This window comes from Rhinatrema bivittatum, chromosome 8 (genome assembly GCF_901001135.1).
Source record: "Rhinatrema bivittatum chromosome 8, aRhiBiv1.1, whole genome shotgun sequence".
In the NCBI taxonomy this organism is placed as follows: Eukaryota; Metazoa; Chordata; class Amphibia; order Gymnophiona; family Rhinatrematidae; genus Rhinatrema; species Rhinatrema bivittatum.
The window spans coordinates 46,181,994-46,206,045 of NC_042622.1; the positions used below are offsets into that span (position 1 = coordinate 46,181,994).

At 43.8% G+C, this 24,052-nt stretch overlaps 1 protein-coding gene across 1 annotated transcript in view; it reads left to right on the forward strand.

The window, feature by feature from the left end:
• Positions 1-24,052, forward strand: part of KIAA1755 (KIAA1755 ortholog) — a 129,309-nt gene that overhangs the window by 11,613 nt on the left and 93,644 nt on the right. The window contains exons 2-3 of the mRNA XM_029612330.1: positions 5,981-6,178; positions 6,860-8,318. Coding sequence (XP_029468190.1) covers positions 5,981-6,178; positions 6,860-8,318 — 1,657 coding nt within the window. The remainder of the gene's footprint in view (positions 1-5,980; positions 6,179-6,859; positions 8,319-24,052) is intronic.

The window sequence follows — 24,052 nt, forward strand, 5'->3', positions numbered from 1 at the left end:
GCGCGTTCGCGTACTTTTGTTCGCGCTCCAGGCGCAAACAAAAGTACGCTGGATTTTAGCAGATACGTGCGTAGCCGCGCGTATCTGCTAAAATCCAGGATTGGCGCGCGCAAGGCTGCCGATTTTGGGCAGCCGGCACGCGCCGAGCCGCGCAGCCTGCCTCCGTTCCCTCTGAGGCCGCTCCGAAATCGGAGCGGCCTCGGAGGGAACTCTCTTTCGCCCTCCCCTCACCTTCCCCCCCCCCTACCTTTGTCCGGGGATTTACGCCTCCCGGAGGGAGAAGTAAATCCCCGTGTGCCAGCGGGCCACTGGCGCGCCGAGACGCAACCCGGGGGCGGTTCCGGAGGGCGCAGCCACGCCCCCGGACCGCCCCGTGCCGAAACCACGCCCCCGGGGCCGCCCCGAAACGCCGCATCCCGCCCCCAAAACGCCACGTCGATCGGCCCGCCCCCGACACGCCCCCGACACGCCCCATACAAAAAACCCCGGGACTTACGCGAGTCCTGGGGCTCTGCGCGCGCCGGCAGGCCTATGGAAAATAGGCGCGCCGGCGCGCAAGGCCCTGCTCGCGTAAATCCGGGTGGATTTACGCGAGCAGGGCTTTTAAAATCCGCCCCACTGTGAATAAGGACAATTTTAAGACCATTGAGGACACCAATCAGGAGACTTCCCTGCCTGAGGAGAGAGAGAGGATTGGACTCTGCAAAAAGATTGTTTCACCATTTTTACCAGTCTGGGAAAAGGTTTTGGTTTTTTTTTTTTCCTGTCCATATAAAGGATACTTTGTCCACCTGGGAACTCTACTTATCCAAGCCCTGTGTGGTGGATGCCTCCCTTATCCTGGTTTAGAGATTCCTGCACAGGTGGAGGGCAAAGAACTGTAACGAAAGAGAAAATCTGTGGTGCTGTGGATTGAATTAAATTGTAATAGTACGAGGTGAAAAAAAGGAACAAGGTAAACTGAAAGATAAACAACAAAAAAGTCCCTTTTTAGGAATATCAAGCCATCAATAGTGGCCAATCGTGCCAGAATCTCGGCATTGCGGTAAAATATCTGTACTGAATACGTTAACCAAGCGAGAGAAATGCTCCCCGAGGCTCCATGTCAGGAGATATGTTGCCACTGCACAAGATAAGATAAGTGCATTTTATTTGCATCAACAAAAAGAGAAAAAAAAGATAAATACAGACATACAATCTGCAGGCCTATGATTAAGCATAAGGCAAATAAAGGTATAATCTGTTACCGGAAGTGCCTATTATGATTGGTCATTATTGATGGCTTAATATTCATAAAAAGGGTCTTTTTTTTGTTTATGGTTGAGTTAAATTGTGCCATATTTTATCAAATTATCAATCAGTAAAGACTTTTTTAATTTGGACACTAAACCAGTGGCTCTGTTGTGGTTATTGGCACTAACAGCAAAATGTACAAAGGAACATAAGACATGCCATACTGGGTGAGACCAAGGGTCCATGAAGCCCACTATCCTGTTTCCAACAGTGGCCAATCAAAGTCACAAGTGATACAATACACTTCTCCCACCTTCTGGATTTCTTCGACCAAATCTCTGTCTAGCTCTTCTTTTTGAGTCAGAGGCCTGTAAACCACTCCAATAAAAATGGATGCACCATCATCTGTTTTTAGGATGGCCCATAGTGCTTCTTCTATACCCCACTTTCTTTGCAGTTCAGTTTCTTGGATATTGATTTTACATAAAGAGCTAACTCTTCCCCCTTTTCTGACCTCTCTGTCCTTCCTTATTTATCTATTTATTTATTTATTAGTTTTTATATACCGGTTTTCCATTTTGGAATATCACATCGGTTTACATTGTAACTGTGTTCAAGAAGTAGGGACTTCCTGTTTTACATTATAACATCAATATAGTCTTATTTAACATTGTAATTAATTCTTATTTAACATTGTAACTTTACACTTTATTAAATTCTTACTCTGAGATTAAACCTGAAACAGTGACGGCAGTACGTCTTTCAGAGAGTCTTGTTATTATGACTTTAACATTAATTCTTGGAAAGGATGTTGTTATAGATCAAGTTATAGCCCGGTATGGCCATATCCCACTCGTGAGAATTTGTGAACCATGTCTCCTTCACCACAACAATGTTCAGGTCTGCCTCCACCATTAGGGTCTGCAGGTCTGGGATTTTATTTCCCAAACTGTGAGCATTTGTAGTCATTACTTTCCAATTTTTCCCTATGAGGAAACACTGAAGAGGTTAGGGCTGTTCAGCTAGGAGAAGAGACGGCTGAGGGGGGATATATTAGAGGTCTTTAAGATCATGAGAGGTCTTGAATGAGTAGATGTGGATCGGATATTTACACTTTCGAATAATAGATGGACTAGGGGACATTCCATGAAGTTAGCAAGTAGCACATTTAAGACTAATCGGAGAAAATTCTTTTTCACTCAAAGCACAATAAAGCTCTGGAATTTGTTGCCACAGGATGTGGTTAGTGCAGTTAGTGTAGCTGGGTTCAAAAAAGGTTTGGATAAGTTCTTGGAGGAGAAGTCCATTAATGGCTATTAATCAATTTTACTTAGGGAATAGCCACTGCTATTAATTGCATCAGTAGCATGGGATCTTCTTGGTGTTTGGGTACTTGCCAGGTTCTTGTGGCCTGGTTTGGCCTCTGTTGGAAACAGGATGCTGGGCTTGATGGACCCTTGGTCTGACCCAGCATGGCAATTTCTTATGTTCTTATGAACATGTTCTTAATAACTAGCTGATTTCAAGCTTCACCCCTTGTGAGTGATAGCCCTTTCTAGGCCATGAAATTCCCTGATACATTCCCTGATAATTCCCTGATACATAGATACAAAGGATTATTTTACTGAGAATGTTTCCTATAGGCACAATATAGAAGAAACTCACTGCCCTAAATTGTCCATAAATAGCTATGCGTTGGTATTCTCTCACAGTACACGCTTTCTCTAAAAGCTGAAGAGAACAGCAGCTGTTCCCATAAGTCAGTGTTTAACTGTAGTGCTCTTCTATACCAGCTTCAAGGGTTACGCCAAAATATTCCCCCCCTCTTCTTCTGGCTCCTCTCCCCTCCTGCTGCCCGTTGTAATTAGAAAGTGTGAGGAGGCAGGCAGTAAAACTCAGCAGCAGCTGAATTCAGCAGTGCCAGAGGAAATACTCACAATCCTGCAAGCTCAGACAGAGGTTCCCAATGTTGTGCCAAGATTAAATAAAGCAGCTGGGACCTGACTTGGATGCTGACTTAGATCAGAGCAACCTGGCTGGGATTTGCATCTATTTCTCTTGACTTTGGATCCATCTCAGTTGACGTCAAAATCTGAATTTTCTGGGAAGACTCTGATTTGTTGTCTTGCCAGGGCTTGCCTTTTAAAGCAAACCTACTTGGATTCTCGACAGTCCTGCTGGCATTTTCCTGAGGGGGGTGGGGGTAATCACTCAGGTGGGCTCCAGCAGACAATGTTTTCACGATTTAAGCAGTTCTCCTAGCCAACCTATGACTTTTGGCAGCGATATTACAGCAGATGGAAGTCAACCAAGGATCTGGCCATGTGAGTGCTACCCTTGCCCACACTTGCAAATCGGGTTATAGATGGACATCTAAGCCATTAAGGTTGCCCTGGAATTTGATTAAACCAGGCCAAATGATTTCATGTGAGTATTCGCTATATGTTTCTGTGTGGTGTGGGGAGGTGGATTATCAACCGCTGTGACTATCTATAAATATTTGTGCCCTCAAGGGTAGTCTGTTCCTGTGGAAAGTTGGACTCTCCTCTTTAGGCTGTGATGTACCGTTTAGAAACCAAGGCACCAGGGATCCCACTTTGCTAGTTAAAATATAATAAGGTCATTGTTTATACAACTGCTGGTTTCTTTTCTCAGCTCTTGGTTATCAAGATACGGTGTAGAGTTTTATGTGTGAACTACTGCTAAGAAAAGCCCCCCTTCTGTCTGAGATCACGCACTGTCTCTGAATTCCTCAGAGCTGCTGCTGAGTGCAACTGAATTTGGAGTGAAACCTTCCATTCAGGTCAGCCAGGGTCAAGGCTGACAGAAGAGCCTGAGATCTTTTCACAACTCCAGAGTTCAAGGGAGGCAATGCAGCTCTAAGGCAAGGGTACTGGAGCTTGCCTCCTAGTATTTACTTTGAGTCCAAATTCTATCCTACACCAGCCTTTTTTTTTTTTATCCATAATCACCAACTCAAAAAGTTAGAAGTTCTAATTCCACCCTTGCATATTTTCCACTTGTCTGAGCAGACTAACTATACTCATGTCTTTTTGGGTTCCTCATTTCGAATAAAAATGCTCTAGCTTTTAAATATCAGACCCAGTGGTAAATCCAAAGGTGGTTTATTGTAGTAACTTCGAAGCAGAGAGTGAAACCGAACCAGAACTCGGACCAGATTGACCCTTTTATCTTTTCTTAAACCGGAACAGTATCTGAACCACTATTTGAAATTCTCTGTTAAATCAGCACTGGAAAAGAACTTCAAACAAATTGTAGATTACCAGTTCAGAATAAGGGTTTAACTAAAAATCAAAACAAAATGCTGTTGTGATAATACATAAGGTGGCTCCAGAACCAGGAAGAATCAGAATGAGCACTGACATTTTGGAATTAACAGTACAAACCATACGCATTTCAAATGTAGAGGCCAATGTACCAACCTGCACTATTTATTATGGATTAGTGGCCATTTTGCAAAATTATGCCTGGTGTATTTTATGTTTTGCCGTGGCTGGGAAGTTTGCATATTCTTGGCTGTGACAACGTGTGGAACATTTGCACAGCAGGGGACCCTATGCAGAGCCACCATGAATTAAAGGGGCATTGTGATCTGTGCAAGGGTTCCCTCAACGTTAAAGACCCTCCCTGGGGGGGCCCTGGCTATACCCCAATCACTCACCCCCCCCCTTTCTTGCACTTCTAGGGGGGGGGAGGGGAAGGTAAAAAAATGCTGGACATGGGAGTGAATGAGCTCAGCTGATTTCATTTTGAAAATGGTGGTCAGGGTGAGTGGGCATCGCTTCTGCCCCAGGAAAACCTCCCCCCCCCCCCCCGTTATTAGGTAAACTTGGGGGGGGGGAGGTCAAGGAGGACCAAATTTGATGATTACACCTTTTTTTAAGGGCCACAAAGAGGTGCAGGTTCAGAGCAGGGTTTCTAACAGCTGCGCCACTCCTGTATTGTTTTGCCTTGCCCTGAGGGGCTCGAGGTGGGCAGGCCACTGTCCCACCAAGGAAGGTCTTGGGGCTCACATGGGCCGCGCCACTTCGTGTTGTCATAAGAAATGCCATACTGCTTGATTTGTAGTTGAAATGCGCTCACAAAGCCTTTTTTGTATGCCCGTTTTCACAAAATTGCACATTAATGAGCAGCTTTGCATGCTTTTTCATCACAGGAGCTCAATAATGTGCAATTTGAATAAACTTTCCTGTGAAACTTTACTACTGAAAGCGGATTGCTGCAAACATTTCTTGCTAAAGGTGTTTTTGCAAAATATGTCATGTAAAATGCCCACACGCTTGTGTTTTTGCTAATTTTTTTGCATGAAAAACCTTGCTGAGCATAAACCTCTTATTATTAATTGCTTGGAATTTGCATTTTATTTTATGCATGCTTCATAGCACTTAATGGCTAAAACTAGTTACAACTGACAGACCTTGTAGCTTGCTCTGCCCCACTTTGCAAATGATCATTATATTGTGCCTTATATTTATATTTTCTCATGTGAACTGGAACTGAACTGGTCCATGTGAGACAAACTGGTTGCTGAGTCTTTATTGGCTTGAACTGGAGCCAAACCGGAACAATTTCAGCTGCAGCTGAGACCAAACTGCAACCGAACCAAACAATGACTGTTGACTTCCTTCTTAGGAGGCCTCTTGAGAGCTAAGATATGTGTAGGACTGGTACTGGATTCCTCAGTTCTTCATCCTACTAACCGTGTGCTTTATTTTTTCTTTTGTAGAATTTCCCGGTTCTTGATGCTGCATTTCAGAATGCGCTGTCAGCACTCTACCCTCCTTTTGATATCACAGCCCCCACTGTACTCAGTCAGGTCTTCCGCATCATCGAGACAGATTATCACGGAGATGGGCTTTGCTGCCTCCTCGACTTTCTAATTCCAGCCAAACGCCTCCTTGAGCACATTCGGCAAAGTGCTTGCGTAAGTTGACAAGACAGTGATCTTGTCCATACTTTCATCGGTACCTCTTCCAAAAAATCTAGGTTTCAAATCCTTGGTGCTGTCTTCAGAGCAGGTTTTTGCACAGCAGTGACTTTGAAAGAAATAAATAAGAAAAGTCGAGTTTCCTCATAAGATTTAGCTTCACTTTATTGGATAATGGATGAGAATACTTTTATCTAACAATTTGTTATTCTCAAAAATAAACTCAACTCCTATATTGAAACCATAGGAGGCAACTTGCAAAGGATTTACGTGCACAAATGGGCTTTTGAAAACTGCTACTTCTAAGCACATAACTCCTTTGAAAATTACCTCATATGTCTTATGGCTCCATTTTCATATACTTTTGTCATCTCATAGGCACTAAATGGAGGAAAGGCTTGTAAAAGTAGGACCTGTGGTTTGTATATGCAGAAATGTGTCATAATCTTACCCAGGCATGGACAGGAGGATATAATTATGTTCAAGGCCTGGATTGAAAAGATGATAGGCAAAGCATTTATTTTCAGATACTGCACAGACAGCAGTACCAAGTATTTAATCTGTCCCCATCCTTTCTATTCAGTAACTATCAAACTTAATGATCTCCAGCACTGAAAAATAGCATTTCCAACTGGCTAGTAGTCAACAGCTTTGTTCCTTTTGTGCCTTCTTTTCTAGGCTCCCTATTCTGATCATTTGTTTCTCCATGAAGGTTGGCCCCTGTGTCTGCATGAGAAAGTAGTGATTCATCTTGCACCATTGAGTCCCTTCATACTGCGCCCAGGAGACTTCTATCTGCAAGCAGGGCCCTCTGGAGAGCAATCTGCTTGTGTCTCATTGAAATATCTTTCCAAGGACTTTCATACTGTGGAAGAGATTCTTGTGTTGGAATCCTCATATTTAATGCTGTTTACCAAAGAGTGGTTGCAGGGAATCAATAGAAGTCTTGAAAAAGAACCTCTACATACCTGCCTTGTGGCAACAAACAGTGGGATTGCCAAAGTGCCTTGGAGTAAAATTGCCATACCAGAATTTGTCAGTGAACCCAAAGTTACACTGAGCTGCGCCAACATTAAAGAGTCTCAAAAAGTGGATGAACTAGATCTTAATAACTCCACAGAGACGTGTGTCAAACAGCCAGCATCATTTATTTTATGCAAAACAGATTGTCGAATGTCCAACCATGATGTCATTCCCAGTTTAAACATTAGCAATGACTTGCCCTGGAAAACCAACCAGGCCATGTACCCGGGGCTTGTTAAACTTGATCTTGTAGGGTCTTCAAAGACATCCACCAGGTTGGCTACACCAAGTGTCACTGACCTTATCAGTCAGGACCTTGAAGGAGATTATGTGGATCTCCTGGAGATTTCTGAAGAAAAGAAACTGGATACTTCTGCTAAATCATTACCTCCTGGTGATGACTCAATGTCTTCCACAATGATGGAAGGGTTTGCTAATGGTTGTTGCATACCTACCACTGGAAGCACGGGCTTTTTTCCATTAGCAAATGGAGATTGTACTTTGAGTTTGACATCAGAAAAGTGGACTTGTGGGAAAGTGGTAAGTTCTGATGACAGTGACTGTACACCTTGCCTGAGAAGAAAGTTGAACAAAGAGGTGAAACCTCAAGAAATTAAGTGCCGCTACCGTGAGTCCTATATGGCTGCTCTTCAAAACCCTGTGAATTTTGGCTCTGGATCTGAGCTGATGAGCACCATATTGGAGGAATCGGATAAGCCAAAGCAGGAGGTATTTCCCACAGATTTAACCAATATCGTCTCTCTGAAAACACGCCCACACATTCCAAAAAGCCAAGGGCAGGCAGTCCCAACAAAGCTATTCTCGCTCTCTCCACACAAAACATTAGCCCAGCCAGCAAAAGCTGGGGCACCAGCAAATCAGGGACAGTTTAATGAATCCAAGTCTCCAGTTTATACAAGGCGGGGGCTTTCTGGATCAGAATCCCCAATATTTGCTAATAAATTTTCATTTTTAAAAAGTCCATGGACACCAGCACCCTCATCAGGGGACATATCCTCCACAGAAACAGTTGCTAACCAACAGGGGGGACCATGGAAGAGAATGTCTTCTGTATGCTCTCCAAGACTTAGTAGAGCTAAACCAACCGGAAAAGGTAAGAAATAAAATATCTCATAAATACATTACTTCTCATGGTTTTATTAAGGCTTTGTTTACACCGGTGTTGGGAATTTCACTCACAGCGGATGAAAGCACTACGTCTGGTTATGCCAAATTCCTCACATAAAGATCATTTTCTAAAGTTATATTTCTGTCCTATTTCAGTAGAGCAAATATCATGATACTATAAACAATATCTGTCACAGTGAATAATCACTGGTCATTACAGGTTATTTCAATGAAAAATATTCAATATTTAAAATAAAGTCCTCAGAATGTTTTTAGTCTAATTATTTGCATGGGTGTGTATATAAACACACACACACCCACACACAGATACACACAATTCTCACCACTCTATTTCAACAAATTAGCGCATGATTTAGTAGGTTTTTTCCCATTCTGTGTCTGTGGGAAACAATAAATCAGGCCTTAAGATAGATGGATGCATCTGTTGTGTTTTCCAATGACTTGAACAAAAGCAGCATCAGTTTAAGATGATTATTACACTATCTACTGTCCATGACAATTGACAGACTACCCCAACTAATGTTGGAAAAGTTAAGTTCTGGTTTGTATCTTGACTTTATCGGCCAAATTTAGGTTATGGGCAAAAGTGGAGCAAAGTAAGGTACAAACGTCCACAAATCTGTTTTGCTTACTCAATTTTGAACTAGCATATTGTAGCAGGGGCCCTCTATAAATCCTTTTTCATTTCAGTCACTGAGGGCAGCAAGAAGTGGTCAAGGAGGCCTCCACTTTCATGGTTGTGATTTTATTTATCGTTATTTACAATTAACACCCTTGACTCTGAACACAAAACAGACACAAAATATGGGGACAACTTTCAGATTGTCAGCTTTGGGGCAAAGCTGACAGCCCTGGATAAAGGCCCCAGGAGTCACATCCCAGACACAGCCCCTTAAGTTCTGGATCTGAGCTGATGAGCACCATATTGGAGGAATCTGATAAGCCCAAGCAGGAGGTATTTCCCACGGATTTAACCAATATCATCTCTCTCAAAACACGCCCACACCTTCCAAAAAGCCAAGGGCAGGCAGTCCCAACAAAGCTATTCTCGCTCTCTCCACACAAAACATTAGCCCAGCCAGCAAAAGCTGGGGCACCAGCAAATCAGGGATAGTTTAATGAATCCAGCACATCGCTGCTGTGTCGGAGGATCGTGTGCCGGCAAGCTGCCAGTGCGCGCAACTTGCGCCTGACCAGGGGCAGGTGCAAAAGGTAAGATAAGAGTCAGGGGGGATAGAGTAGTGCTAGTGGGGGAAAGGTTAGGGGAAGGGGTGGGAAGGTTAGGTTAGGGGGGAGGGAACAGAGGAAGGCAGCGCGGCTCGGCGTGCGCAAGGTGCACTATTGTGCACCCCCTTGCGCGCGCCGACCCCAGATTTTATAACATGCGTGCACGGGCCGGGTAGTGCGTGCACATGTAGGCCGCGCGCGCTTCTTTTAAAATCTACCCATGAGTGTCCAAGGTTCCCTCAGGGGAGGAGAGAAATTTCTTCTAAGCCCTGTCCACTGCATTTAATAAATCCCAAGTTAAAGTCAGTTGCAAACAGCACTGATAATCACTGCATCAGTAATCACACTGGAAGCATTAGATGGATTCCACCATAACTTTACTGATGGATGGTGAAACTGATGAAAATTCTTTCCAGCTATAATTATGTCAATAGTCGATATCACAAATTCAAGTCTTTAAATAGATCTGTGACCTTCTTTTTAGTAAATCTGTTTGTTTGAATGGTTAAAGTTAATTCCAATTGATAAATCCAATTTCTCATCCTCTTCAATAAATTATGGGGCAGTTTGTAAGCTCGCTTCCAATTCAGAGGGGATAATTCTTAATTGTCCAATTTAGTCAAAGTCCATACAGAAAAATCCCAATCACTCCTTCCTCTTCTTCCTCTTCAGTGCTTACTGAGCAAATGTATTCTCCTCCTCAAATCTCCTTGAGATTAGAGTATAATAGTTCTGAACCCAGGTGTCAATCCAGAGACCCGAGAGGCTTTCTTCCTTAAAACTAAATGAAACCAGGGAACAGCCATGGACATGATGTCCCTGGGAAGGTCAAGTAAATTACACACCCTAAGATGATGGCAAGAGTTTAAATACTCTAAGGGCCAGATTTTAGTAGCTACGAGCAGGCGTAGATTTGTGCGCGCAACCCGGCACGCACAACTCTACGCCCAATTTTATAACATGTGCGTGCAGCCGCGCATGTTATAAAATCCGGGGTCGGCACGCACAAGTGGGTGCACACTTGTACACCTTGCGCGCGCACCGAGCCCTAGGGGAGCCCTGATGGCTTCCCCCCCCCCCCCCCCCCCAACCTTTATTTTGTTATTTACGCCTGCTTCTGGCAGGCATAACTTGCGTGCACTGGCTGGCTGCCGGCGCGTGATCCCCCGGCATGGCCGCTGGGCTGGAGGCCTCTGTCTCGCCCCCGGACCAGTGCCCCGCCCACACCCCCTTCCCGCCCCTTTTTTGAAAGCCCCGGGACATACGCGCATCCCAGGGCTTGCGCGTGTTGCCGGGCCTATGCAAAATAGGCTTGGCGCGCATAACCCTCCTGTGCAATTTTATGCGCAGGGCTTTTAAAATCTGCTCCTAAGAGCATATCATTCTAAACTCCACATGGAGGAGCTTAGTGTCGGTGGAAGGGCGTGGAGCCGCCCTAGGCGGTGATGTCATCATGCGATCTCTCTATTTCTCTAGTCACACACAACAAATGACCCCAGCTCCTCAAATACATACCCCAAAACAGAAAACACCCTCCAGCTCCATGCCTCACCCGCACCACTTCTCATCTCGTCCATCCTTTCAAAACTGCCCCCCTTATCAGCTACTCCGCCACTCCCCCGACTTCTGGCACCCTAGGTCCCCACCTACCTTGACTAATACCGGCCCTGGGGGAGCTACACACCCACCCTAATTATTTCTCCATTTCCTCCCCATACCAATGGAATATTCCTTCTAATAGAAATCTAGTTCTGTTACAGATTTGGATCTAGTAGAGATGTGGGATGATCTCTACACTCTTCCCCAGGTTTTTACATTTGGGGCAAAAGTCACAATAATTACACTATATCACCATATTCAGAATTCAAATGTGCAAGGAGAGCAAAATGAAAATTCATTTTTATTGTGACTTAGGGCCTCATTTTCTAAGCGGCTCACACGCGATAAGGGACCTTTCGCATGCGAAAAGTCCCTTATCGTGTGCAATACCAGGATGGGGGCGGAGTCAGGGCAGAGTCGGCCCCGGAAGAGGAGGAGTCGGGGCGTCACCGGGGCCGACTCGATGCCGCGGACAGCGAAAAGGTAAGGCTCTTTTCGCGTCCTATTTCGCTCCCAATAGCTACACCTCCTATGGTGGCGTTATTGGGTGCGAAACCGGCAGTGATTGCACCGCGACGGTGTAATCGCTGCCAGCTAGCGCAGGCCCGCCCCCCCCCCCCCCCCGTTTCGGCCCCCTGCCCCTCATTTCCTAAAGTATCGCAGGCCTGCGAGACTTTAGAAAATGAGGCCCTTAGTGCTTTAACTACAACAGGCTCTACACATGATATAGGAACTCATTGACTTCGGTCTATAACCCATCCTAAAAGAAAACAAGATTATAGAAAATCCCGCAAGACCATAGGTATGGAAATAATATGGAACTTTTAAACTCCATTTCAATTGAGAATTTCTAAAAATGTGGACAAATCTCCCAATCATCCGTTCATTGAGGGTTTACCATTAATATACTATAATCTCAAGGAGATCTGAGGAGGAGTATAAATTTGCTCAGCAAGCATTGTAATGACTTGGTCCTTAGTACAAACCTCAGAATCTCCTGTGTCATCCATTCTCCAAGTGGGACAAACAAAATGATCAATGGAAGAGGGGAACAATTCTGTCACCCCTTCCTCTCAGCCACATAGGTGGAGTGTTCCAGAAAAGGCTCAGTTGTAATATTCTGCCTAATTACAATGTACTGCCTCTACACCTTTATGGAAAAGTTCTTTCACGGTTCTCTCACGGCTCCTGAAATTAAAAAAAAAAAATCCAGTTAAATTATGATCCATACATATTGTAAAAGAAATACTCTTACTCCCAACTTAATGTATTCAAAGAGAAACTTCATCCCAACCTAGATGGAAATAGAAAAGCATTAATCAGATGATAAAATCCCCTTTTAGCTTGCTTTTCCAGTTTGTAATCACAGCACTCCAGAATTATATCACCTGAAGAAAAGCAATAATTAAACATAAAAAGAGAAGAAACTGAATATTCTGGCAAGGAACAAGAAAGATCCCTGAATGAAATGTATACTCCTATCTTCCCTAAATGTTATTTTCCGTAAACACCTAATATATTTCGCATTCCATCATTGTTCCTCCGAAACAGCATATCTTAATGCACTTTTGTACTTCTTGCATATGGTTGACACTCTTCAGCTACACATTTGCAGGGATGCGATCCTTAAAACAAATCTAGCATTGTGGACATCAATAGTAGTTAGCAAGGGTTTACATACTCTAATGAAGTCGATTTTAAAAGTCGTCATATGTGCATAGGTGGGCTACGTGTGAGCAATGCGGATTTAAAAAAACCGCAAAGCACACACACATATCTCCGTGCATGCATAAAACATAAGGGGCGGGGCATGGACAGAGCATGGGCTTTGGGGTTGGGGCCAACAGTTACATACATGACTATATTTTAAAACTGGAGATCGTGGCATGCTTCGGCTTGTTATCTGCGTAACTTTACTGCTGTTCCAGATGAGGAGCAAGTCTGCAGATCTCGAATTTTAGGGCTTACAGGACAGGATGGGGGTCTGGGTCAACTGGGGGGCATGCAGGATGACAAAGCTGAGGGGTCTTGAAGACCTCAACGTTAACTGGGCAAACTGGTGGGCTAATTGGAAAAACTGGGTCGTCCCTCGCGCGAGCAGGTTTTGAAATCCGCCTACATACACGCATAAAAGCTGGCAAAGTCCTAGGAAAGATACGTGAAATACATTTTCTCAAGCAATCTCTGTAAAACATACACGCAGAAGTGTGCGCACTATTTAAAACTGCAGAGTATCTCTGCTCACGCATGTACACACGCACTTGTTTTAAAATTAGCCTGCATGAACATACCATTTTAAATGCCACTTGAGGGAACTATAAACCCATACTAACTACTTCTCCATTACCTCCTCATATCAATGGAATATTTCTTCTGATAGCAAACTAATTCTGATAAATATCTGGTTCTGGTAGAGATCTGGGAGAATCTCTACAGGTGCATTTTAAGCATGGATTCTTCCCTCAGTTTCAAAGAAAAAATATTTGCTAAGTATGAGCATTCATTTTAAATGAATGAATGACACATTCAAACCGAAAATGGCCCTACATGAAAATTCCTGAAAAATTCGGTACTATCTTATTTAGCAGCACACTTGGCTTGGAATATTGTCCTTCCCATTACAAGCTAAACAAATATCCTAAATAGATGCCTACACAAAATTAAAAATCAAAGAAGTGTCAACTGCTTTTTTGATGGAGAGAAACTTTTAAGAAACAGGAAGCACTGTAATGGAGCTTTTCAGCTTATTTGTTTTCTGTACCTGTAGCACTTTGGGGTTTCTTCCAATAAATGCCCTTTGAGGACTGTTTCGTACTACATATGTGGCCAGGTTTGTTGTTTCCAATAAATAAAATGTGCACCCAGTTTGCAACTATGAAAATAGCGTGAATTGGTTCCTTTATTTTGGCCATGCTCAACATGCAGCAGATGCTATGATTTTTTCTTAAAATCCTGCCTTCGTCCTCACACCTTCTGAAGTTTGACCTTTGCAGTGTTCCTTTGTTATGGTTTGGATTGAATTTAATTAAATTAACTTAGAGGTCCCTATTGATTAAGGTGGGGAATGGGACGTGGCCTGGGTAACTTTGGATATTCAGCAGAGCATAGCCAGGTAAGTGTTCCACTGAATATAGCCAGCTAAAGTTACCCGGGTAACTTTAGGGTAGGATTTTCTCCGATCAGACTTACCTGGCTATTTTTGTCTGATTAATGTTGAATTTCAGAATACTTCTTTAGGGCTGAATTTTCAGAGCTGTTTACATGCGTAACACAGAGGTCGAAATTTAGCACCACTCAGCCGGTTAAATTCCAAATTTTCCATCTAAGTGATGCTGTTTGAAAATTCGGTGCTGAGTAGCTGTCACTTAGCCACCTAACTTTATCTGGCTAAAAAAGTTAGCTGGATACGTGAAGGGCGAGATGAGCGTGTTCCGGGGTTGGAGCTATTTATCTTGCTAATTTAAGGAGATAAGTTAGCCAGATAAGTCTAGGACTGCTATTTGACTGTCTTATAGTTAGCCGAATAAACTTATCTGGCTAACTATAAGATAGTTGAGTATATTCAAAGGCGCAGACATGCCTCTGAATATCTTGGTCAAGTTAGCCAAATAAGTTTATCCGGCTAGCTTGCTCAGCCAGATAGTAGCTGAATATTGGCCCAGTAGTTTTATGCATATTTATATGCAGTCAAATAGCTGTTTACAGAATTTACCCTGAATTTTCAAAGCAAAGCTATGTACTGATATGTGCACAAACCCACATGCATAAAGCTATTCCTGATCTATACAGGAACTCCCGGTATATAAAAACTATAAATAAATAAATAAATAAATATTGAGGGCATAACATGTGCAGGTGAACTTATGTGCATAACTTTTAAAATACAAAAGTATGCGCATGAGTGCCAACTCTGTCCCTCCTGGAACACCTCCTCCCAGTGTGAGTAAACGAATATGTGAAATCAGGTTACACGCACACTTTTATGTGCACTGAGCTCTAGGCAATTTTAAATAATTGGAATAGGAAATACTAATTTTGTCAAAACTCTGGCCATGTTTATAGTCATAGAATATGAAAGTCTATGTGAATAGGTAAACAAAAAGTGGTTAAAAAAGAGACAGCGACAATAAAAATATATTTTACCTAATTGGTTGGGTTTTTTTTTTTCTCTTTGGATCATGGCTTGAGTGGCTGGCGGACAATGAGGTCAGCACTGGGCTGTTGCAGGTTGGGGAAGCGAGACAGTTGTGGAGGGGATGTTGTTGTGGTGCAGGGGCCATTAATTATAAGATCCCTGACAGGTTTGGACAGGGAAAAGGAGATGGTAGCCTTGGGCAGTGTTGTGTTTCCTAAAGCTCAGCCTTAAGCTGCTGAGAGGAGGGAGCCTGTGGGAATACTTCACTTCCTCCCGTGGTCTTTTTGAGGCATTGTCTAGTATGGGAGAGGCAGAATAGGTAAGCAGCTGGAATCCAGGCTGCTGCCTCTGCTGTTTTCTTCTGGCTGCAGGGGGGGAGGGGGGGGTCTGGAGGTATCTTCATCCCCACACAGTGCTGTGCAAGAGGAGTGCTGAAGGCATCCGAGTCTCTGGAAAAGTCCCAGCAAAGAGGAACACATGATTAGAGGTCGGGAGAGCCCTATGTGGACTCATGTGGAGAAGAAAAATTGGGCAAATTCAGTGTCAGCATAAAATGAAAATATGCTGAAAACACTTTTATATTAAGATAAGCGGACACCAGTTTAGTGGTCGGGGGACCCCTAATCTAGCCACTACCACATGAAAATTGCAAGGGGAGTAGCGGGAATGTACCTAGTAAAACCATTGGATTTCTTTTTTTTTAACATAAAATGAGGCAAAATAAATAGTAAAACCAATTGTGTGCATGTTAAGCATTAAAATGTCCAAGAATCATTTTAACAGAAAAAAAACATTTTTAAGAAGGAAATTACTGTGCAAAATGACTTAATTCTGGACAGAAGCAGTTAATCCAGTCTGGGTTTTCAGTGGTGGGACAAGGTTGAGGCTGAAAGAAAAGTTCTTGCCATGGTAATCAGGCTGCCTCGTAGCAGAAACTTAGGTGTACACATGGTTAAGCAGCCAGCAAAAGAACACTTAAGCTGTGCTATGACTGGTTTCCCTAGGGCTTTTGAGAATGTTTTAGTTATTAATACATGGCCTGTGTTTGAAGGCCTTTGTTTGTACAATTTATGAATTTAATAAACCCAATAAAACTTAAATTACAAAAACAAAACAAAACATTTTTAAGCATCTCATAATGGTACTTTTTCAATGACATCTCCAGAGCATGATTATCGCTGTAAGAAAAGTTGTTACAGTTAGAATCTCTGTGAGAGAGTGATGGTTCAAGCTGCTTTAGGCAGAAGTGTAGCAGCTGAGCTCCGCCTCAGGGGGAGAGAAGTAGTTTAAAACCCTATAAAAATTGAAGAAGTAGTCTTTGGGAACACATATGTGAGTGACTGTGTATGAATGTGAGATTTCAAATCTTGAAAAAATTTAAAAAGGTAAGCAGCCAAGTTAATAATAAATTCTATAGACAGTTCACAGGAATTATTTATATTTACCAGCTTTACTAGGAGAGTAAATGCTTGAATGAAAGCCTATAAAAAAAGTCGTAAGAACATAAGATATGCCATACTGAGTCAGACCATCAAGATCAGTGACTTCTCTACAACAGTGGCCAATCCAGGTCACAAGTACCTGGCAAGTACCCAAACATTATATAGATCCCATGCTACTAATGCTGGCAGCAAGCAGTAGCTATTCCCAATTGTTTAATAGCAGTTTATGAACTTCTCCTCCAGGAACTTATCCAACCTTTTTTAAACCCAGCTACACTAACTACCTTAACCATATCCTCCGGCAGTGAATTCCAGAGCTTAATTGTACTTTGAGTGAGAATTTTCTCTGATTTGTTCTAAATGTGCTACTTGCTAACTTCATGGAGTGCCCTCTAGACTTTGTATTATCCGGAAGAGTAAATAACCATTTTGATTTACCTGTTCAAGTTCCTTCATGATTTTGTAGACCTCTATCATATCCCCCCTCAGCCGTCTCTTCTTCAAGCTGAATAGCCCTAACCTCTAGCCTTTCCTTGTAGGGGAGCCGTTCAAAGCATGTTATCATTTTGGTTGCCCTTCTCAATACTTTCTCCAGTCAATTAAATATAAACTGAGTGCCAGAACTATTTTAATCTCCTGAAGTTAGTGAATATTTTAAACCTTCAGTGATATTAACATTATAAAGTGAGTTATTCCAAAGGTGTGTAATAAACTGCAGCCTTACATAAAGTTTCTAGAAATGGTTAGGTCAAAGTCTATTTATATTCTGCTTTAGTTTGGCACTTCAGAGCAGATTACATTCAAGTACTGTAGGTATTTTCCTATCCCTAGAGAGCTTACAATCTAATTTTGTACCTGAGGCAACAGAGGATAAAGTGAGTTGCCCAGGGTTACAAGGAGTGAGAGTGGGATTTGCACCCTGGTTTCCCTGCTTCATTGCCCACTGCACTAACCACTAGCCCTCCACTCCTCCATGGAAGTTAGGTTAGAAGGCCTCACTTTATTCCATGAATATTATGAGAACTTGAGAAATTAGTAAAGCCAACAGGTGGAAGGAAATTCTACAATTATAGGCAAGAACGCACTGTTTTGAACCTGTTACATTTATTTCATAAGAATTTGCAGCAACACATTATTAGACAGATTGAGAAAAAATAAAAGGTATTGAGTAAATTAACAAATATAGTATTTGTTCCTTCAATTGTAATTCTAAGCATAGGGAATCGTAATTATCCGTTGATTTTGTTTAGCTAGAAAAATAGTTCAAGCAATCTTCAAGATACATGAAAGGGAACACACTTAGAAGCGTGAAAATACTCAGTGAAAGTGTTTAGCATATTTGGAAAAAAAAACTTAAGAATAGAGTACTAAGTAAGTCATAGCATTGAGAGAATGGAGACCAAACAACAGAAGATACACAAAAGGACAAACAACAGAGAGTAAAAAAAGATACAGAGACAAGCAAAGAAAATAAGCTTAGAGAAACATAGGCAACAAAAGTGAGATAGTGAGAGAGAAAAAGCAGATAGGACAACTTTTAGATTTAGCAAGAAAAAAACTAAAGTGATAAACTAGAGAAAGAATACTAAATATGTAGCTCATGCTTTCCACCATCCGGAAACCTGAGTACCTGACTGAAGAAAATACACACAAAGAATCAAATTTCTTAAAAAGAACACATAATGTTATTTGAGTACTCAAATCAGGCCAGTGCTAGCTTTTTTGCTGTCCTGTGTGAAAAATTACTATGCTGCCCCCCCCCTCCCCGATTCATTCAGTGTCTTTCCCAGGCCCATCAAATAAAACCCAGCTATGTCCTGCAATCTGTATTTTTAAAAACTGACACCCCCCCCCCCCCACCGAGGGTATTAGGTACCCTAGGCAAACCTTACAGCCTTGCACACACATCACCCCCCCCCCCACACACACACACACACACACATTCTTTACAGACACACACAATTAAATTATGCATTTATAATGAATGTTCTTTTTCATATAAAATTTAAAAGTACAGTCTGCTGAGGCAAAAATAATACTTACAACATGCATATTATATTTATATGCACTCCTGTGGTGCCAACCAGAAAACTCTGCAAAAAAAGACACTTGGAACTCCTGTGGAATTAGAGTTTTTGTAATGCATATTGGGCCAGATTTTAAAACTTACACATGGGCGTAGATTTGTGTGCGCAACCCGGTGTGCACAAATCTACGCCCGATTTTATAACATGCGCGTGCCGCCGCACGTATGTTATAAAATCCAGGGTCGGCACGCGCAAGGTGCACTAGTGTGCACCCCCTTGCGCGTGCCGACCCCGGATTTTATAACATGCGCGCGGCTGCATGCACATGTTATAAAATCAGGTGAACATTTGTGCGCGCAGGTTTTAAAATCTGCCCCTATACTTGTGATCTTCTGATTTCCAGTCACCCTGAGATTGTCATGGATTGGGGGAGGTAGGGATGCCCAAATCTTATCGTCTCTCACACACATGCAGAATATCACATTCATTCTCTCACACATTCCCTCTCTTTAACATACACAGCTTCTCTCTCCCTCACAGATATATTATGTGTGTGTGTGTGTGTGTGTGTGTGTGTTTGGCTGTGCTCTTACACATCTTCAACCTCCAAGTGACAAGGAAACCCCTTGGTACATGGTAATTTTTTGTGCGGTTGCTATTGATAGACCAACCACTCTGTGGCTGTCCTGTTTCAATAGCTCCCGTATTTTATTGTTTTATTTCTTTATTCAGGTTTCTTTCATCAAACTTTAACTTTGCAATTGGTGATTCTAAAAAATGTTTGTGCTTTTATTTCCCAATGTGCGGTCTGACCCACCATGTGCTTCTACAAGTCCTTACTCAGGTACTTATCTTGTCTGCTGAATGCTGATTGCTGCCGCTGTTGATGGGTAAAGTACCGCTCGCCAGACAATGGCCATGTTTCGGCAGCACTCTGCCTGCTTCAGGGGCCTCAGGGAACTATCTTCTATTGTGTCCAAATTATAGGTCCACCATCAAAAAAGAACATAACTACTTTAAACCATTTTAAAACCAATTCTCTCCAGTCTTAAGTAAATTTATAACCCACTGCCCAGGTTTATTGTACTTACTTTTTCCACATGTAGAACCTTTTAGTGTGTTCTTACACAGACAATTTACAGGCATACAGGCTCTCATGGAGACATACATATATACACACATAGGCTCTCACATAGACACACACACATGCACAAACACACAGGCTCTCAGACACACACATGCTGTCAGTCATTCACACACATATACACATGGGCCCCCATTGTCTTTGGGCCTTGGTGGGCTGAGCTCCACCATGGCACGGTGGGCCTTCCTGGTTAGAGGGGAAGGGAGAGCGGAAGTTATGTGCGCACTGGCGACTTGCAGTCTCTCTCCTTCTTTGGCTGCCTCTGGCTTGCCACCTCCCCCGGGTGTGCTGCCCCGCACCAGGCCTGACTCAAATATAAGAAAAACAAGGAATAATGTTTATCTGATAGTTAAGTCATGATATACTGTAGCTCCAATAATATATCTTTTCTAGAGAGAAGAGATTGTTAATGTAGAGAAGAGTGTAAAGTCATTGACAGTTTGAATTGTGTTGTGATTTAAACTGGTATAAAGAAAATTTGAAGTATATCAAGTTTCTAAAATTTTTAGTGCTCACTAGTTTAACAAACTGGTAATTGTTTGGTATGCAGTATATAACTACTTACTGCCAACTTACATATTTCTGAAAGCAAATAAAATTCATTTTAATATTTAAAAATTATATATTTTGTCTTGGTGTATACCTAATCACCTTTATATGTTGAGAACGGGGGTGTTTTCGTGTGCCCTTAGGCCTTGGACCAGGCCCAGACCTTCAGGGCTGAACCGAGGGGTGACGGCATGTTCCTGCATGGCTAACGGGCTGACCCTCTGCCAGGCCTGCAAGCTCCCAAGGCCAACACCCAAGGATGTTGAAAGTTGAATGGTCCTCCGACCATTCCGAGCCTTTTCGGACCTGCTGTGGGGAACAGCATGGAGCAGCAAGCCTGGCCTGAGGTTGAGGGCAGACGGAGGCCTTGACATGTAGACAGAACTATGGTCGATGCGACGGCATCGCAGACAAAACACGTAGTTGATGCGACGGCACCACTGACGAAGACACCTGGGACTTGACAACAGCTGGAAGGAAGGACCTTTGCACCTTCTCTCAGGGCACCCTACTCAGGCCACCCGCAGGACTGAGTCGCGGACCACCGTGTCCCACTACACGCCCTACACAGCCCTTGGAGGCTGATCACGGACCACGAGGAGAGCGGGACAAGCGCGGGGAAGATCCAGGCAAAGAGGAACTCCAATGACGGAAGCGATGTCACCCGAAGCTCCATCTATGGCTGGCGGGAACAGAGGCTCTGGAGCACAGGGACCAATCCCACCTGCAGACTGCTCCATTCTCGGGCAGAGACCATCCGAGAACCACAGCTCTACAGGAACAGAAGGCTCAGGAGCACCAGACGAAGGCACAGGGGAGAACATCCTCGAAGGCAGACACATCAGGCGGTGGAAGATCATGACGAGACATCAGGACATGGTCTAGGACCTCAGGCAAGACATCAAGACATGAAGACGTGGTAGAAGGCAGACGAGATGAGGAGCTCCACGAAGAACAGAAGACCTTACAAGGCTCTGGCAAGCAGGAGCCTCCAGAGGGGATGACACTCCAATGCAAGGCAACGACAGACTGAGAAGACAGCCCTTTTATAGGGTTCAAGCAGGAAGTCCACTCCTTATGTGGAAACCCCAAGCCTTAAATCAAGCCTTACATCAGGCAGAGAGGCGCGCGCCGGCACCTAAGGAGCAGCAGAAGCAAGGCTGTGCAGGACCGTGGACAGCGGCCTGCACAGCGTCTGTTCGTAGGGACGCAGGCAGGGCCTGAGAAGCAGGCCCTGACGTCGGCAGCGGCTCCAGCCACTGCGGGGAGCCCCGGGGGCGGCTCCAGCCGCCAGATGGAACCAGGGCTTGCGGCCTAGCGCCGCGAAGATGGTAATAGCGTTGGGGGCAGTCCCGGCCCCACGGGGAGAGGCAGAAAGGCCGTGGCTCCGACCGCGGAGGAGATGAAGATCCGGAGCGGTCTCCGGGCCGCGAGGGGCAGGCGAGCCCGCGGCTCCAGCCGCGCAGGAGGCCCGACGGCGGCGTCCTGCCGCGTCGGGTGAAGAAGGCAGCGTGGTAAGTGAGTCTGCTCGCAGGCAGCACAGTTCATAACATTATCAATTTATTTGCCTGTTGATACTCTCTGTCTCCAGAGGTAGGAGCCAAAACACCATTTATTTGGACCTTAAACATAAAGAGGTTATTTTATCTTATTTCCCTGTAAATTCATGGAGGGTTTTAACACCAGGTGAACTTCTCTCAGAGAAACTTATCTGGAAACCCCAAGCCTTAAGCCACCAACCACAACGTGACAGTGGACGAGATAAGTTCTTAGCTGAATGGTTTTCATCTAATTGCCTGAGGAACCTTCTCAACTTCCCCTCCTTGGCCAACCCCCTCCATCACTTCAGTGATGCCCTCCCTCCTTGTTTCATCAGTGGTATCTCTCCATATCTTGTCCCATCAATAGTACCTTCCCCCGCCTTCCTTACATTCACCTCACCCCCTCCCTCACCTTGTCAGTGCTACTTTCCCCCTTTGTCCCATCGGTGATACCTTTCCTTCTCCCCCTCATCTCATCAGTGGTGTCTTCCCTTCCTCTCTCATCCTCCCATTCCATTTTTGGTACCTTTCTCTCCTTGCCTTATTAGTGGTACCTTTCCCTCAGTAGCAACTTCCTCTCTCCGCCCCCTCCACACCATGTGACTCCCTTCCTGTGCCTTTTGTTCTTCTCCTTCTGGCTTCCTGTGATTCCTTCTCTCTCTGTGTGCCCATTTCTGTCTCTGTTTTCTCTGCTTTTCCTTCCTCTGTGTCTCTGCCCTCATCAGTCCTTCTCTCTTTTTTTGGCCCCTTTTTCTTCCCTCTTCCTTGCTCTGTGCCTCTCTCTTTCTTTCTCTCTTTCACCCTTCCCTGTATCCTTTTTCCTTTTCCCCACCATGCCCTATGCCTCTTTGTAATAAAAATATGATATTGATTTTGACATATTATGGCCACTGTTCGTATTGCAGTCTCTCAAAATTCTATTAAATTGACATCTTATGGTCATTGCTATTACTGCAGCCTCTCAGACTTTCTGGGAAAAATTGAGTATTATTATTATAATAAAATAGCAACTCCACTCCTCCTTGATTTGCTCACCGACCCTGATGTACCATGCACATCCCGCTGGTGCCAACATGTAGGGCAACTGACTGGTGACAGTTTGAAAGGAAGGATGGTGAGACAGATATAGAATTCTTGAACCTGTTCCTCCTTTTTTTTGCCCTGTCTGAGTGTGTGTGGATGTCAAGGGAGCGAAAAACATGTTTTATTATCCATGTCCTGCTTGTGTGTGTTACAGAATGTCCAGGTGTGTGAGTATGTGTATCTGCCAGTTGGGTGAGGTGGATGGGTATGGGCATGTGTGGGTATGAGGGGGTTGAGTTGTATGTGGTGGGTCTATATAGGGGATGTGTACATGTGGAGGGAGTAGGGTGGGGTGGGAGGGTATGGCCATGTGCAGAGATATGTCTGTGTAGAGGCTTGCACACTTTCTTTTTCACCTCTCCCCATCTCTCTCCCTTCCCCTCCTCTGTACAAGGACTGCTACTAAAGCTACCATCACCGCACAGCTCTTTGTTTTCGGAAGCAGGCAGGGCTTAGCTTCTCCGAAAGTTCTACTCTTGTGGTAGCTGCTCTGTTTCCTCTGGTGGACGATGGGTGGGGGCTTCAGCTCTCTGGCAGTCCTGTTCATTGGGCTGCCACCATGACTCACTCACTCCGTCACGGGTTCGTTATCGAATAGCCGGACTTGAGCTGGGTCCTCTTTGGGTGGGAGGGCCTGGGTTCCCTGACACCCCTACTTCTTTTTCACTCTTCTGAATATCTGTTTTCGCACGTGCTTGAACGCTAATTCTTTGATTGGTTCACATCACCGATGCCACTTCTTTGTATTGCTGTCAATCACATACAGGTCATGTGATGCTCATCTGGAGCCAGAATTTTTTTTTATACTATGGAGAAATATGTCTATTGCTGATTTTGCTAAGGTCTATTGACAGAATTAAATAGTAGTATAGTACAATGCAGGTTAAGCAATACTATTGTTTAAATTACTTTTTATATGAGTGCTTGAGCTGTTCAATAAAAGTTATATAAA